Raw genomic sequence first — 13,034 nt, 5'->3', positions numbered from 1 at the left:
GTGGTTCAAGTCCTATTTGGTCAACAGGAAACAAATTGTATCTGCAAATGGAATAGACTCCAGCCCAGTTGATCTATGTTGTGGTGTTTCACAGGGGTCTGTTCTTGGACCTGTTCTCTTCATTCTATACACTCAGTCGCTCTCAGGTGTCATAGATCATCATCCAGTGTCTCACCAATTGTACGCTGATGACACCCAAATATACAAATCTAGCCACCCAACTGAAGTTGATGCTACCATCCAAGGCGTAGAGAAGTGCATTTCTGATGTGAAATCATGGATGACATGTAACAAGCTGCAGATAAATGATGATAAAACTGAGGCCATTCTCATCACAACACAAAAACTTTCTCATTCACATAATTTACCTCAAACAATAAATATCAGCAACACCAACATTAAATTCACACAATCAGTACGAAACCTAGGTGTTACTCTGGACAGTACTCTCACATTGTACCAACATGTCATGAACATATGATAGGCTGCATATCTTGAGCTGAGACAAATCAGCTCAGTTCGCAAATATCTTTCAGTTGATGCCACTAAAACACTTGTATGTTCATTAGTACTTTCAAGACTGAACTATTGTAACTCAATTATGTCTGGTTCATCTCAATATCTGTTCCAGAAACTTCAAACCGTTCAAAACACAGCTGCTCGGATTATACTTAGAGTACCACGATCAAAGCACACCTCCCCGCTGCTCTGTACCCTACACTGGCTATCCATTTCGATCCAGAATCAAACACAAAATTTGTTCTCTGTGCTACGTTTCACTGTCGGACTCTAGTCCAACATGCCTATCAAACCTCACCCACGTGTACACACCAGCAAGATACTTACGCTCCTCTTCTGACGATCGTATACTCATTATTCCCAGTATTAAAACAAAGTCATATGGACAGCGTTCTTTTGCATACCAGGGCCCAGCAACGTGGAATGAATTGCCCACTGAACTTAGACACAAAGACACAGTGATCCCATTCAGGAGTGCTCTCAAAACTCATTGATTTCGACTGCAAGAACAAACTTAAAGACCTAATAATGTTTCCTACCTTAAATATTTTCAGCATTATTTTTATTTTTTCTAATTTCGTGGTGTTTGTTTTCTGTAATCATATCATCACATATGTTTTCATGTTATAGGTGTTGTCTAATGTTGTAAAGCGCTTAGAGCTTCTAAAGATTATGCACTATACAAAGTCCTCATTATTATTATTATTATATATACACAAAACAAACAGAAAGGAAAGTGCTATCCCTGGACTCTACAGGAGAATGCTTTACTCTGTGTGTGTGTGTGTGTGTGTGTGTGTGTGTGTGATTGTGCGACACGTAAAGTGAAGAGAACATATATTTAGATTATCCTAAACATGAAAGTTAGAAGATAAACGTACTCTAAAGCAATGGTTCCCAAGCAGTGGTTATCCTCAGCGCAACCTACCTTACCCTATAAAAGCATTATTTCAGCATAACCCCCCAACCGGTAATCCAACCGCCCCCACCCCACCCCGGGGGGGGGGGAGGTACCACCCACTCTGGGAACCACTGTTTTTAAAGTATTAAAAGCATTCAATTGATAGTAATCGATGCTAAACGGTATGCACGTGCTTTGTCTGATACCCATACTTATTGTTCCTGACAATGGTATTGTCATGCAGAATACAAGGAGACGTAACATATATATCTGAGTCAAGACGTGATATTTTAAATTTGTCTCAACATCATATACATACGTTGCTCACTGCCAATGTACGCAGTTGACTGGATAAGTACATTCGTTTCGATAAAGACATAGAACGGACGTGCTGTCTCAAAAGACAATATGTGAACTAATGAAATCTATTGAATCACTAAGCGACTATAAAATTACCAGTCAGACCAGAATGATGTAATATTTCATTCTTCTTATGAATTTGTTCTTCAAATCGAATTTTCTCTGAAAAATGCTCTAGTTATATATCGAGGGCATTATTGTATGGCACTGACCGTTCGTCATATGCTTGCTTACAAGCTTACAAGCTGGGAGAGATTCGATATTCGGGTTGCTCTCTCTCTCTCTCTCTCCAATTATATATATATATATATATATATATATATATATATATATATATATATATATATATATATATATATATAATGGCTAGAGGTAAGGGAAATGTAACTGCTCTGTTTCAGTGTCTGGACTGTAACTTCATAAACAAGGAAGATAGTTTCATGAAATATTACCCATCGGCAGCTTATTGTTTACTTCGGTAGTGCCTAGTACCTCAATATCAAGGACACGGGAAAGAAATGTACATCTTACCTGTTTCCCGTGTCTCGTCTGCAAACTGTGGATCAATGAAGATATTAGCATGACACCTTATTATTCAGATATACATCAAGAATAGGCGGAGTTTTGTGCAACTTATTCACGTTCTCTACCTTTAGGTCAATGTAAATACTCTATTACACTTTTTATTATCCAAGCAGCAATTGTTGACGTACGTAAGGTAATTTAAAAATACCTTTCTTTACCTAGATATAAGATAAAATTACCTAGATGTACATCATGATAGTCTGTGTGTCGCATGTCACCATAGTCAGCCCACCTGCTTCAGAGTTCAATGTTGCTGCAAAGGAAAATGTAATACTATGGCCTGTTTCTGAGGGACCTTTTCTCTGATCTGTAATTCGCGATCTCCGGATTATATTACCTTGAATCTTTCACACATATACACCACAGCTAGACATTTTGTCACATATACACCACGACTAGACATTTTGTCACATACACACCATAACTAGACCGTGTGTCTCATATACATCATAACTAGACGTTTTGTCAGGTATATGAAAGGTAGCTCCATCGCTCAAAGGTCAAAAGCATGGCAAGGATAATATCAGATGGGCAAATCATGTGTCATTTGTGGTCCGTTTGCTAAATTTTGCACAGTAGTCATATTATTATTAGAACCTTTTTAATAATACTAGGTTGTCTCATCCCATTCACGGTGAATATGATTCAAGACCATGTCTACACAAGGCACCTGACAGACAAGGAGATGCGAAAAATTGCCAGGGAGACCAGCAATACATGGGCATTGGGTAACGCTCTTGAAATGCCGGAGAAAATGTTTAAACAATTGGAAAGAAAGTATCCAAGACAAACTGAAAATATCGCTTATGAAATTCTACATTGGTGGGCAAATAAGAATAAAAAGAAGGATAAAGGAGGTGTACAGCATCTACTTAATGTTTGTGTTGAAGCTGAACTAGACCCCCAGAGCGTAGAAAGCATACTCGGAATTGGTAATATTTTCTTCAAAGATATTGTCGACATAATGTATTATGTACTTTTATATCACCGTATTGTGATGGCTAATACATAAGAATAGTGATTACTTCCACTGTCCATTAAGATGTCTCACGAGAATAGTGATTACCTCCACTGTCCGTTTAGATGTCTCATAGGAATAGTGACTACTTCCACTGTACATTAAGATGTCTCATAGGAATAGTGATTACTTCATCTGTCCATTAAGATGTCTGATAGCAATAGTGATTACTTCCACTGTCCATTAAGATGTCTCATAGGAATAGTGATTACTTCCACTGTCCATTAAGATGTCTCATAGTAATAGTGATTACTTCCACTGTCCATTAAGATGTCTTATAGTAATAGTGATTACCTCCACTGTCCATTAAGATGTCTCATAGGAATAGTGATTACTTCCATTGTCCATTAAGATGTCACATATGAGATCTTTTGAAGCGAGTTTAAGATAAAATGATTTTTAATATACTATCGGAAGAAAAAACAAATTTATGTTATTTATTTAATTTGCTTATTTTATGGTCCTTGTACAACACAAAATATTTACGTGGATGACCTTGATAAATTTTGTGCACTACAGATTAATGGAACACTTTAAGCATAGTATTTAATTTCCAATCAGTAATACAGACTTGAATAAATATTCTGAGAAAACAGATTAAGTAGATGCTGTAGAAATTAAGAGCTTCATTAAAACTAGTCGTTACTTTCTTTTGTTCACGTATGTAAATATATATTTCGATAATAATTATAAAACAGTGTATGACATGATAAACAGACGTTAAAGAAATAGTGGATCGTCATGGCAATAGTGTTGCAGCACATTAACGCTATTTACGTTGTATAGATTATAAGCTGGGCAATAATACTCAACTGCTGGGTACTATTGATTAGCTGAGCACTAACACATACCTAAGCAAATAGTAATAATACGGGTAAGGTCATCGGGAACTCGATATGTCGTCTGCTAAGTACCGTAAGTAAACCAATTGTGTAGCAATAAAATAGCTTGAAATGGCACCTTACGTGAACATCCTCCTCCTGCACTGTAAAAAGGAAGGCACGAGTATTCGAGGTATTGCTAACACTATGGGAAAAGCTCAGTTTGCAGTACATACATTTTTGAACAAATATTTGAACCTGTCGTTCTGCGGAAAACCTCAATAAACATGGCTGGCCATGAATGCATGGTGTTCATGTTGTTGACACCTCATAGCTCCATCCCAGTATATATGGCTGGTTAGAACTTAGAAGTGACACCCTGTTTTTCAAAAAGTGTTTTTGGTGTGGGTTTCCCCTGTCCTCCCGTTTGTGTGTAAGTTTTATTGTGTAAAAACAATAATGGTGACAGTGTCCTGCTGGATAAAAGACAGGAATACTTTTTGGTGAATCTGACTAGTGAATTAAATCAGTCAGATCTGACTGGAGGACACACAACACCCCGTCAAACTGACACATTCCATGAGTCTCTGAGGACTCATCACTGGAAGTCAGATGATGGCATTAACTATTTGGCATGACCCTCACAGAGTCTAGATATTAATATTGTCGAAAATATTCAGAGAATCCTCATACTTCCACTCCTGAGATATATGATAAGATCCGCAGATGACCCCATGAGAATGATCAGTGTCACTTGGCAGTTAGTACCTAATTGACACTCGAGTTTATACCAGTTATTCAAAAGGGAACACGTGAAGTTATTTATTCTAAGAGACATATAACAAAGTGCCAATAAGCAAATCAGTAAAATCCATCATTTAATTTCATGTTTTGCATACAATTAATTACAGACATCCTTTTAGGCGTACACTGATAAAACACTTTTTTCGTGATGCACAGTAGCTGTTTATTTTCTTCTAAAATTTAAACCATATATTTTCATTGTCCTTTCAGTCATACCCCGCGAGGGTGGTGGCTGTCGCTATTTAGGAATGCTTGAACTCCTCTCCATATAAATCGTCATTTATATTTGTTGTTTGAATTGATTTTCTTTTGTGTTATTAAATAAACATCCTTCTTTACTTTAAGATAAACCCAAAGTAAGAGCTCCAACCAACAATGAGTTATTCAAACTTGTGCGGTATATAGGTAATTGGTGGGTACTAGCAAAACAACTTGGTCTTCTAGATCCACAAATAGACCGCATCAAAGAAGATCGTAGAAATGCCACTGAAAAATGTTACTATGCTCTGATTGAATGGAGGAAGCAGAACCATGGAACTGAGGCCGGCAGTGTTAAGAAGCTTCTAGAAGTGTGTCGGACTTCTAATGTGGATCAAATGAGCCAAGTGGAGGCCATTTTCAAGGGTACGTACACAATATATTATATTTTAACTTTTATACCAAAGAATGTATTTTGAGACAGCAATGTCAGTTTTGAATTGCAGCTGTTCAATATCGTTTCCGTCTTCTGAAGTATGTATTGAACCTTTTGGCAGTACGTTCAGACGATTTTTAAGAATTGGTACCTGCCACCCATTTAATAAGGACATGGGAAGCGCAGTTCCACAAACAACGTGGCATTTACGTTATTTCTTCACCCCAAGTGTGTATGCAATATTCGCTAGTTCGCTCAAAGAGGTGACGTGCCTTAGAAAACTGTTTTGATGCCACTTTTTAAGTTAAACTACTTTTAGATGTCGCTAAAGGTTTTACTAGAGGGTTTGAAAACTTAGCATTGTTTGGTTCATTGAGGATCTGCTGTATGGACCTGATGTGTTAATAGTATTTAGACGCGAAGACTTAACCCATGGCCTGTAAAAATGTTGATGTTCTCAAAGGGTTAGACCAGTTACAAGCTATAACATTTGATCGCCCCATTACATATATGAAATTTAATTGTTCGTGCAAATTTTCATAATATCAATACCCTAATTACGGACTAAATGGATCGCTCCGGTGGCCTAATGGTTAGAGCGTCCGCCTCGGATGCGGGAGGTCCTGGGTTCGAACCCCGGCTGAGTCATACCAAAGACTTATAAAAATGGTACTAACAGCTGCCTCGCTTGGCGCTCAGCATTAGCAGGTCAGTGTTAGGACTGGTTGGCCTGGTGTCAGGATAATGTGACTGGATGGGACATCATCCTACATGTCTGCGGCATGATGTCCCAGTGCTAGATATCACTATAAACTGCCACAGTTTGTTAAAGCTACGTTCAAAATCCAAATCACACACACACACACACACACTTTCACACACAGACTAAATGTTTTCAACAATTATTCAAAGTTTGGATCATAACGGCTAAATGAGCGTAATAAATAAGACAGAAAACTTAAGCATACAAGTCAGATTTCACCTTCAACCCATCTTGACGTTATCTTATATTTCTTTAATTCATTTTTTGTTTTTGTTTTACTTAAATTGGTTTGTATAATATTCATGTTATAAACGTATCTCGTGTATACATAAGCAGTTATTATGGATTATTACAAATGTGTATACGCTTCTAACTGACTTTAGGCTTGGATACTTTGATGTCTACAATAATTTTCTATAACTTTCAGAGGAGGCGCCTTTATTGACAAACAACATCTAGGATGGAACCAACGTGCAACAATATGCAGGTTAAAGTAACACGACTCAGTGCCTGTCAGTCTATTCTTTATTTATTACTCTCCGTAAAATATATCACTAGTTTCGTATTTGACTTTTAGACCCATGCTTGTTATCCAATTCTTGACACGTATATATTTCATCAACATGAAGTGTTATGGAATTTTACGCATCCAGTCAGGTACAATAAAGACTGATAACTTTATTCTAACACGACTTTGGATGCTCTGGAAATTACGGGACAATGATTAAATCTCTATAAAAACATACATATAAAAAGGACCAACAACGTTGTTCTCTGTTGTCAAATACAAAATTATACCCATTCCTTACTGAAACGGGAATGAAATACTCTGTCTCTGAAGAAACTCATAGAAAATTAGGCCACTGCAGCAAACAGAAGAAAACTTAGGAGTTCGCTGTGTGGTAAGAATTTCGGATGTTATCTCTTTCAAACAGACTCGACGCAGTGAGATCTACACGCAGCATTTTAATTTCATTGACTATGGAATACACATCTGAAAAACAGTGTTGCTTGTGTTGCTTGTAACCTATATAAGAAAACGAACAAACTACACAGGATAGTAATTATGTTCAGTAAGTTACTTGTTGTTAACATTAAGTTCTTGTGAATTCGGAAATGTTTCAGCCGTGCAAAAATGTATTATCCTTCATTTATTTCATGTGTGTGTGTGTGTGAGAGAGAGAGAGAGAGACAGAGAGACAGACAGACAGACAGATTCAAATGTAATTATAATATTCAGGTTTTTATTTTGTGTTCGGTTTTACGCTGGTACTTTCATCTCCAAAGTGGAACTAGTCAGGTCGGTATTTATTTTCAGGCAATATTTGGGCATTTTCACTCTGCAGAGATTATTATCAATTTTTATTTATTTATTTATTAAGAGACAGAGAGAGAGAGACAGAGAGAGAGAGAGAAAGAGAGACTGTACGGATATAATGATATACGAAGTAAACTGAAATAAGTATATTTTGGGAGAAGATACAATACCTACCGATGCGCTGAATTATTTCATCAAAAAAGCGATTATAACATTGAAAAAGTTGCGTATTAACTTTTTAATGCAGATTAATGATTGCAGTGGAATCAGTATTAAGTTTAATCTATCTATCTGTCTCTTTGTCTGTACCACCATATAATTATCTTTAATCGCACTTATTGCATCTTTTAAATATTGTTTACTTATTTTTAAGTTTGACTTGATGTGAATGGATTACTCCCTCTCCCTCTCTCTCATGAAATAAATAAAGAATGATACATTTGTTCTTGTTTTGCTGCATTTTTTATTTAGTATTACCATTTTTTATATAAAGTTTTTCGTTTGTGATTTTGTGATGTATTAACCAGTTATATGGTTGGTTTGTAAATAAAGAATGAAAATTTAGAATGAAAAATTGTTATTGCTCTCCGTAGTAAGTAATCAAGAAAATAGACCAATCTTGTTTGCAGAATATTAAAAATAGAGAATATTAAAAATAGAGAATTTTAAAAATCAAAGTTGAAAATCACTAGAGATACTCCTGTGAGATTAATCAGTCAATGAAATTTATAGAGAGATCAGACGATGAAGATAAACAGCAGATAGCAAAGCCTTTGTGAAGTGCAACACTAACTTGCATTCCAATACGCATGAATAATGGCGTAAACCTACACTGTACTGAACTGACAGGGATGATATAAATATGTCGTGCATTTAACATGGTAGCAACAATGTTGTTGTCAAGAGATTATAGCTTAATGAGCAGCCTACCTGTACATTATACAAGCAAGCGAGAAGGTTCCACTACAAAAGACTTTTATATTAACCATGTGGATGACCAGAGGCAGGCACACATTCTTGAATATATGTCAATGGTTACAAGTATATTTTAATAGTGATATATGTCTTCTCGAAATACTTTTGGGCTCGTATGTGGAAAGGGTGAGTATTATCTACTCGCTCCTTATTTGCAACACATGATAACGTCATAATAAAAATGTGAGAATTGTATACAAATAAGCCTTCTTTATATATCTCAAATGAACTTTGGTTACGAGCAAACAATGCTCAGGTAAGAAAGCCTTACAGGTATCTGGAAAGTTTCTAAAATTAAATGCACACTTGATAAATCACATCAGATTGTCATCAGTATAGAATTTTGGATGTATCTTAGTCATACAATTATTTTTTCAAAAGCTAACTTAAACATTCTGTGATAGTCACACTCAGTATGGTCGTTTTACCTTTCCTGTTGGATGCAGTTTTTGGAGGGAACGTCAATCAGGGCTTATTAAAAGTATGTATAAATATACTGGCTTATCTGACAACATATAAAATTTGAAATGCGTAAATTTAAGATTAGAGAGAATTTCAAAGTACAAAACAAGTTCTGAATAAGGCTACCTTCTTTGCATTACTGAATAAATACTTTAGGACAAGCAAGTAAAGTTAGGTCACACGGTTGTTTAGAAACTGCCATGCTTGAAGGGAGAGGATATAGATGGAATGCTTATTATCAACGCTAAAGGTAAATGACAAACAAGATGACACCTACGAGCTGAAAAGATCCTGAAGACCAAAACAATGAACGAAATAAAGGACATACTCATAGAATGATAACGGTGTGATGAATCGTTTTACAGCTGCAAATAAATTGCACATCATTAAAATGAACAGAGGACGCACGATACATAATTAATAGGAGCAAGAAACCTTTCACGTTTACAAAGATGCTGCGTTAATATAATACGGCAGGTCTTGATATAAATAGTACAATATAAATAAATGAGTTAAAACTTGTCATATATTTTATAGTATTAGAATGAAAAAAGAGAATACATACAAATCACCATAAGCAGCAAAATGGTTCACATATAGAACGTTATATGGCGACAGCAATCTGCACAATGCCGCAGCATGATAGTAAATGACGTTACAAAAGAAATAGATATGATTACAAAAATATGAAGTTGCTTCTAACTATATCTGAAAAAAAAAAAAAGCTGCAACATAGGTACAGCGTTAAAAGACTACAACCGAGTCTATGCGATTGAAAACAAAAAAAAAGTACTAAAAACAAAACAAATATTGATGCAACGACGGCAATTAAATTTCTTTTGGATTTCATTGAAAGAAGATATAACAATCAGTCCAACAAAAAGTGCAAATTTTCCTGGTCAATATTTATATGATGTACAATTTTAACATACCTATACAGCCAAAAATCAGAAAGATGAACCCAAATAATCAGCTAAAATTATTTGATAAAGAATCATCTGGTACGCCACATGAATGGGGAAAAACCAGTATAAGTTTATCTTTGTGAAGATATAAAGATTTTTAAGATGCATTAATCAGACTTTCATTTGACAATTAAACTACAAAAATAAATTACCACCAATAGTCGAGAAATACTCGTAGCCGAAGGAGAAGCAACATGGAAAATGGTCAAGTGAATTTTATGTAGTATCGTCTGAGAGTTAGAGAAAAGAACAGCAAGAGTAAAATATAACTATCAGATACTGTAAGTATGCCTTTGACTCACATTGCACTGGCGGGGAATGCCACCATCAGTGAAACAACACTCAAATTCACGTAAATCAAAAAGGATTATCCATTATCTAATTGTCGATGGTATTGCTGTTTTAGGTGTCTTGTACATTTAGTCTAGAAGAAAAGTTGCATCTTTTTTGAAGCTCCATGAATGATGAAACCTAGTGAAAATTAATACTGAAGACCAAGAAGATCAACACGACTTAAGAAACAACATCACCCTCTGTACAAAGTTTGACTTTGTTCAGTCTCCAGAGTACAACCTGACAAGAGTTTGTTTAGATACAACATCGAAACTTTGTGCAACCCGATCACAGAAAAAGATTGAACTCTTCGGGCAGTAAATAGCATAGTTTGTACCTACAAAATGAAACAAACAAAATATTATTAACTCATTTACCATGAAGCATTTAGATGTGATCTCACCGTATTTTACATGGAGCTTTTGAAGATGATTATTTAACATTTCAAATATTTACACTGTCGAAATAAGAATACTGGAAAAATTGAAAAACGATTTCATTGAATCTAACTCAATTCAGAATCGACAATTTGATCGGGCATTATACATTTACTACGCAAAATGTTAACACTTCAAAGGAATGTACCACTTACCCAGATTTCCTTAAAAATAACAACCCCAACATAAATATGACCTACCAAAACATATGTAAATTCATAGACACATCCAAGCTAACAGAAAAAATATAAAACACCCTAAAATCATAAAATAAACAACCCGACCTCACTTAAAAATAAATTTCCACTAGCAGATGGGCACCTTTGACAGGTCCTGGAGGACCTGAGTACTCAGCAAGGGTGTCCCTCTAGCTTAAAAATAACAACCTGTAAAACATACATAACCCACCCAAATACACTCTAAAACCAGATTAATATACATAGACAGACGGGCGCTTTTTACATGTCCCTAGGGACCTCAGTACTCAGCAAAGTTTCCCGTGTTCTTAAATCCCAAATATATCCTTAAAAAATAAACAAAAATATTTATTATAAAAAAAAAGAAACACTTCTCTGCTCTCTTCCTAGCCCTAACATGAAAGACAGCAGCACAGAGTTTTCCATCCAATGTAATCTAGCTCATCTTAGAACAATTTCAGACACAAGAACCAAAACTCAAAATTCGTGCCAGTACATCCATTTTGACCAGTACCCTGGAATGAGCGGACTCATGCCTGCAGATGGTCGCCTGCCTTCCTGGTCACTACCTCCTTTGCCTCAGTGGGACACAAGCGTGCAACGCGCGCATGAAACACCTAACATAAATAAAAGCAAAAATAAATGAATAGCGAGTGGCACTATGTTGTCAGAATCCTTACATAATTCTATCAAGAGGCCTACAAGAACTACCCAGTCCAGCAGCTAGTAGAAGCAGCTAACTACAATTTTACGCTACACAGCTACCATTTCCTAGAAATTACCTGAGAGGAAAAAGGACTGTGGAAATATGTAAAGAAGCAGAAGAAAAACGGGGAACTTCTGCTAGAAAAAGCCATTCTAAGGGCTACCAATACTGCCTCTTACCCAGGGAACCATTTTGGCTTGGTATCCCGTTTCGATAAAACCATTATGCACTCTAACTTAATCCGTCAATCCACCGGTTCAAAATTCAAACCTTTTGTGACCTGACACAGACCAAGCTTTTTACATGTCGCTCAAACATATTAGTTATTAAAAATGTGTAGGGCATCTACAACGTACACTATGTACTAGAATTTTTATGACTGTTAGGACGTAGGCAAATTTTACAACTTGTTTTGATTTGACACAATTGCACAGGTGGCTAACACATTGTTGGCATTTTTTATTGTCCATTAGTACAACTAGGCTAAATTTGACTAAGTACGGACTGACGTTCTTGGGAGTGCACGACATCCATGGCTGGCTTGCCGAGTTCCTTGCTCTCTTGCCTCTCTCGGACATCGTATAACGGCGGAAATGTGGAACAGTTTCCACCCGCCTAATGCTAGGCGTCCCGATGTGACGTCATCATTGCGACCAATCGCAACGGGCGTTACATACTGCTTGGATCGACACCTAGTACAGAAAATACGAACTGAAATCAACTCATTGTTAACATGAGTGTGTGTTGGGCCCATTCCCACTCATGAAAGCCCTTCATTCAGGTCGTTAGAGACATATAGTCCTACGACTTGAAGGCTAAAGTAGCAGTGCTCCTTGAGCACATAAAAGCCTGGGGGATGTGGCACTAATTCCTTCCCCCAGGAACATTTAGCATCCCGCTGTGCGGGAATAAACCCGTCGCACACGCCCTTCTGGGCGCACGCGACGTAAATCCAATCAATCAATCAATGTACTACAAAGGCGCACTCAAGCTTACAGCTAATGTATAGCATAGCTTACCAATTATGCTCTGAAATACCAATAGCAACACAGAAAGCAAAATAAAAAAGAAAACATTATCAATACAATTTCTCATATAACATTACACTGTTTTTACTTTACCTATAACATGGTTTGATTAAACTAGTGGAGTCAGCAAAGCATCAATAACGGATATTACGAGTTGTAAATAATTCCTTTTGTTTTAGTTCATACTCGACAACCTGATGGCAGATGG

General features: G+C 36.4%; 1 protein-coding gene across 4 annotated transcripts in view; it reads left to right on the top strand.

Annotated features, from left to right (window-relative positions):
• Positions 1 to 8,164, top strand: part of LOC149773009 (uncharacterized) — an 87,829-nt gene extending 79,665 nt beyond the window's left edge. For 3 of the 4 annotated variants that reach the window (XM_089946969.1, XM_089946970.1, XM_089946968.1), the window contains exons 9-11: positions 2,980 to 3,297; positions 5,354 to 5,632; positions 6,833 to 8,164. In XM_089946969.1, coding sequence (XP_089803095.1) covers positions 2,980 to 3,297; positions 5,354 to 5,632; positions 6,833 to 6,864 — 629 coding nt within the window. In that variant the 3' untranslated portion in view covers positions 6,865 to 8,164. The remainder of the gene's footprint in view (positions 1 to 2,979; positions 3,298 to 5,353; positions 5,633 to 6,832) is intronic. The other variant, XM_089946971.1, reaches the window with a different exon arrangement.
• The last annotated feature ends 4,870 nt before the right edge of the window (positions 8,165 to 13,034 follow it).

This window comes from Sinohyriopsis cumingii, unplaced genomic scaffold (genome assembly GCF_028554795.1).
Source record: "Sinohyriopsis cumingii isolate HCF-2022 unplaced genomic scaffold, ASM2855479v2 utg000938l, whole genome shotgun sequence".
Taxonomy (NCBI): domain Eukaryota; kingdom Metazoa; phylum Mollusca; class Bivalvia; order Unionida; family Unionidae; genus Sinohyriopsis; species Sinohyriopsis cumingii.
This window is presented reverse-complemented; position numbering and strand designations above follow the sequence as displayed.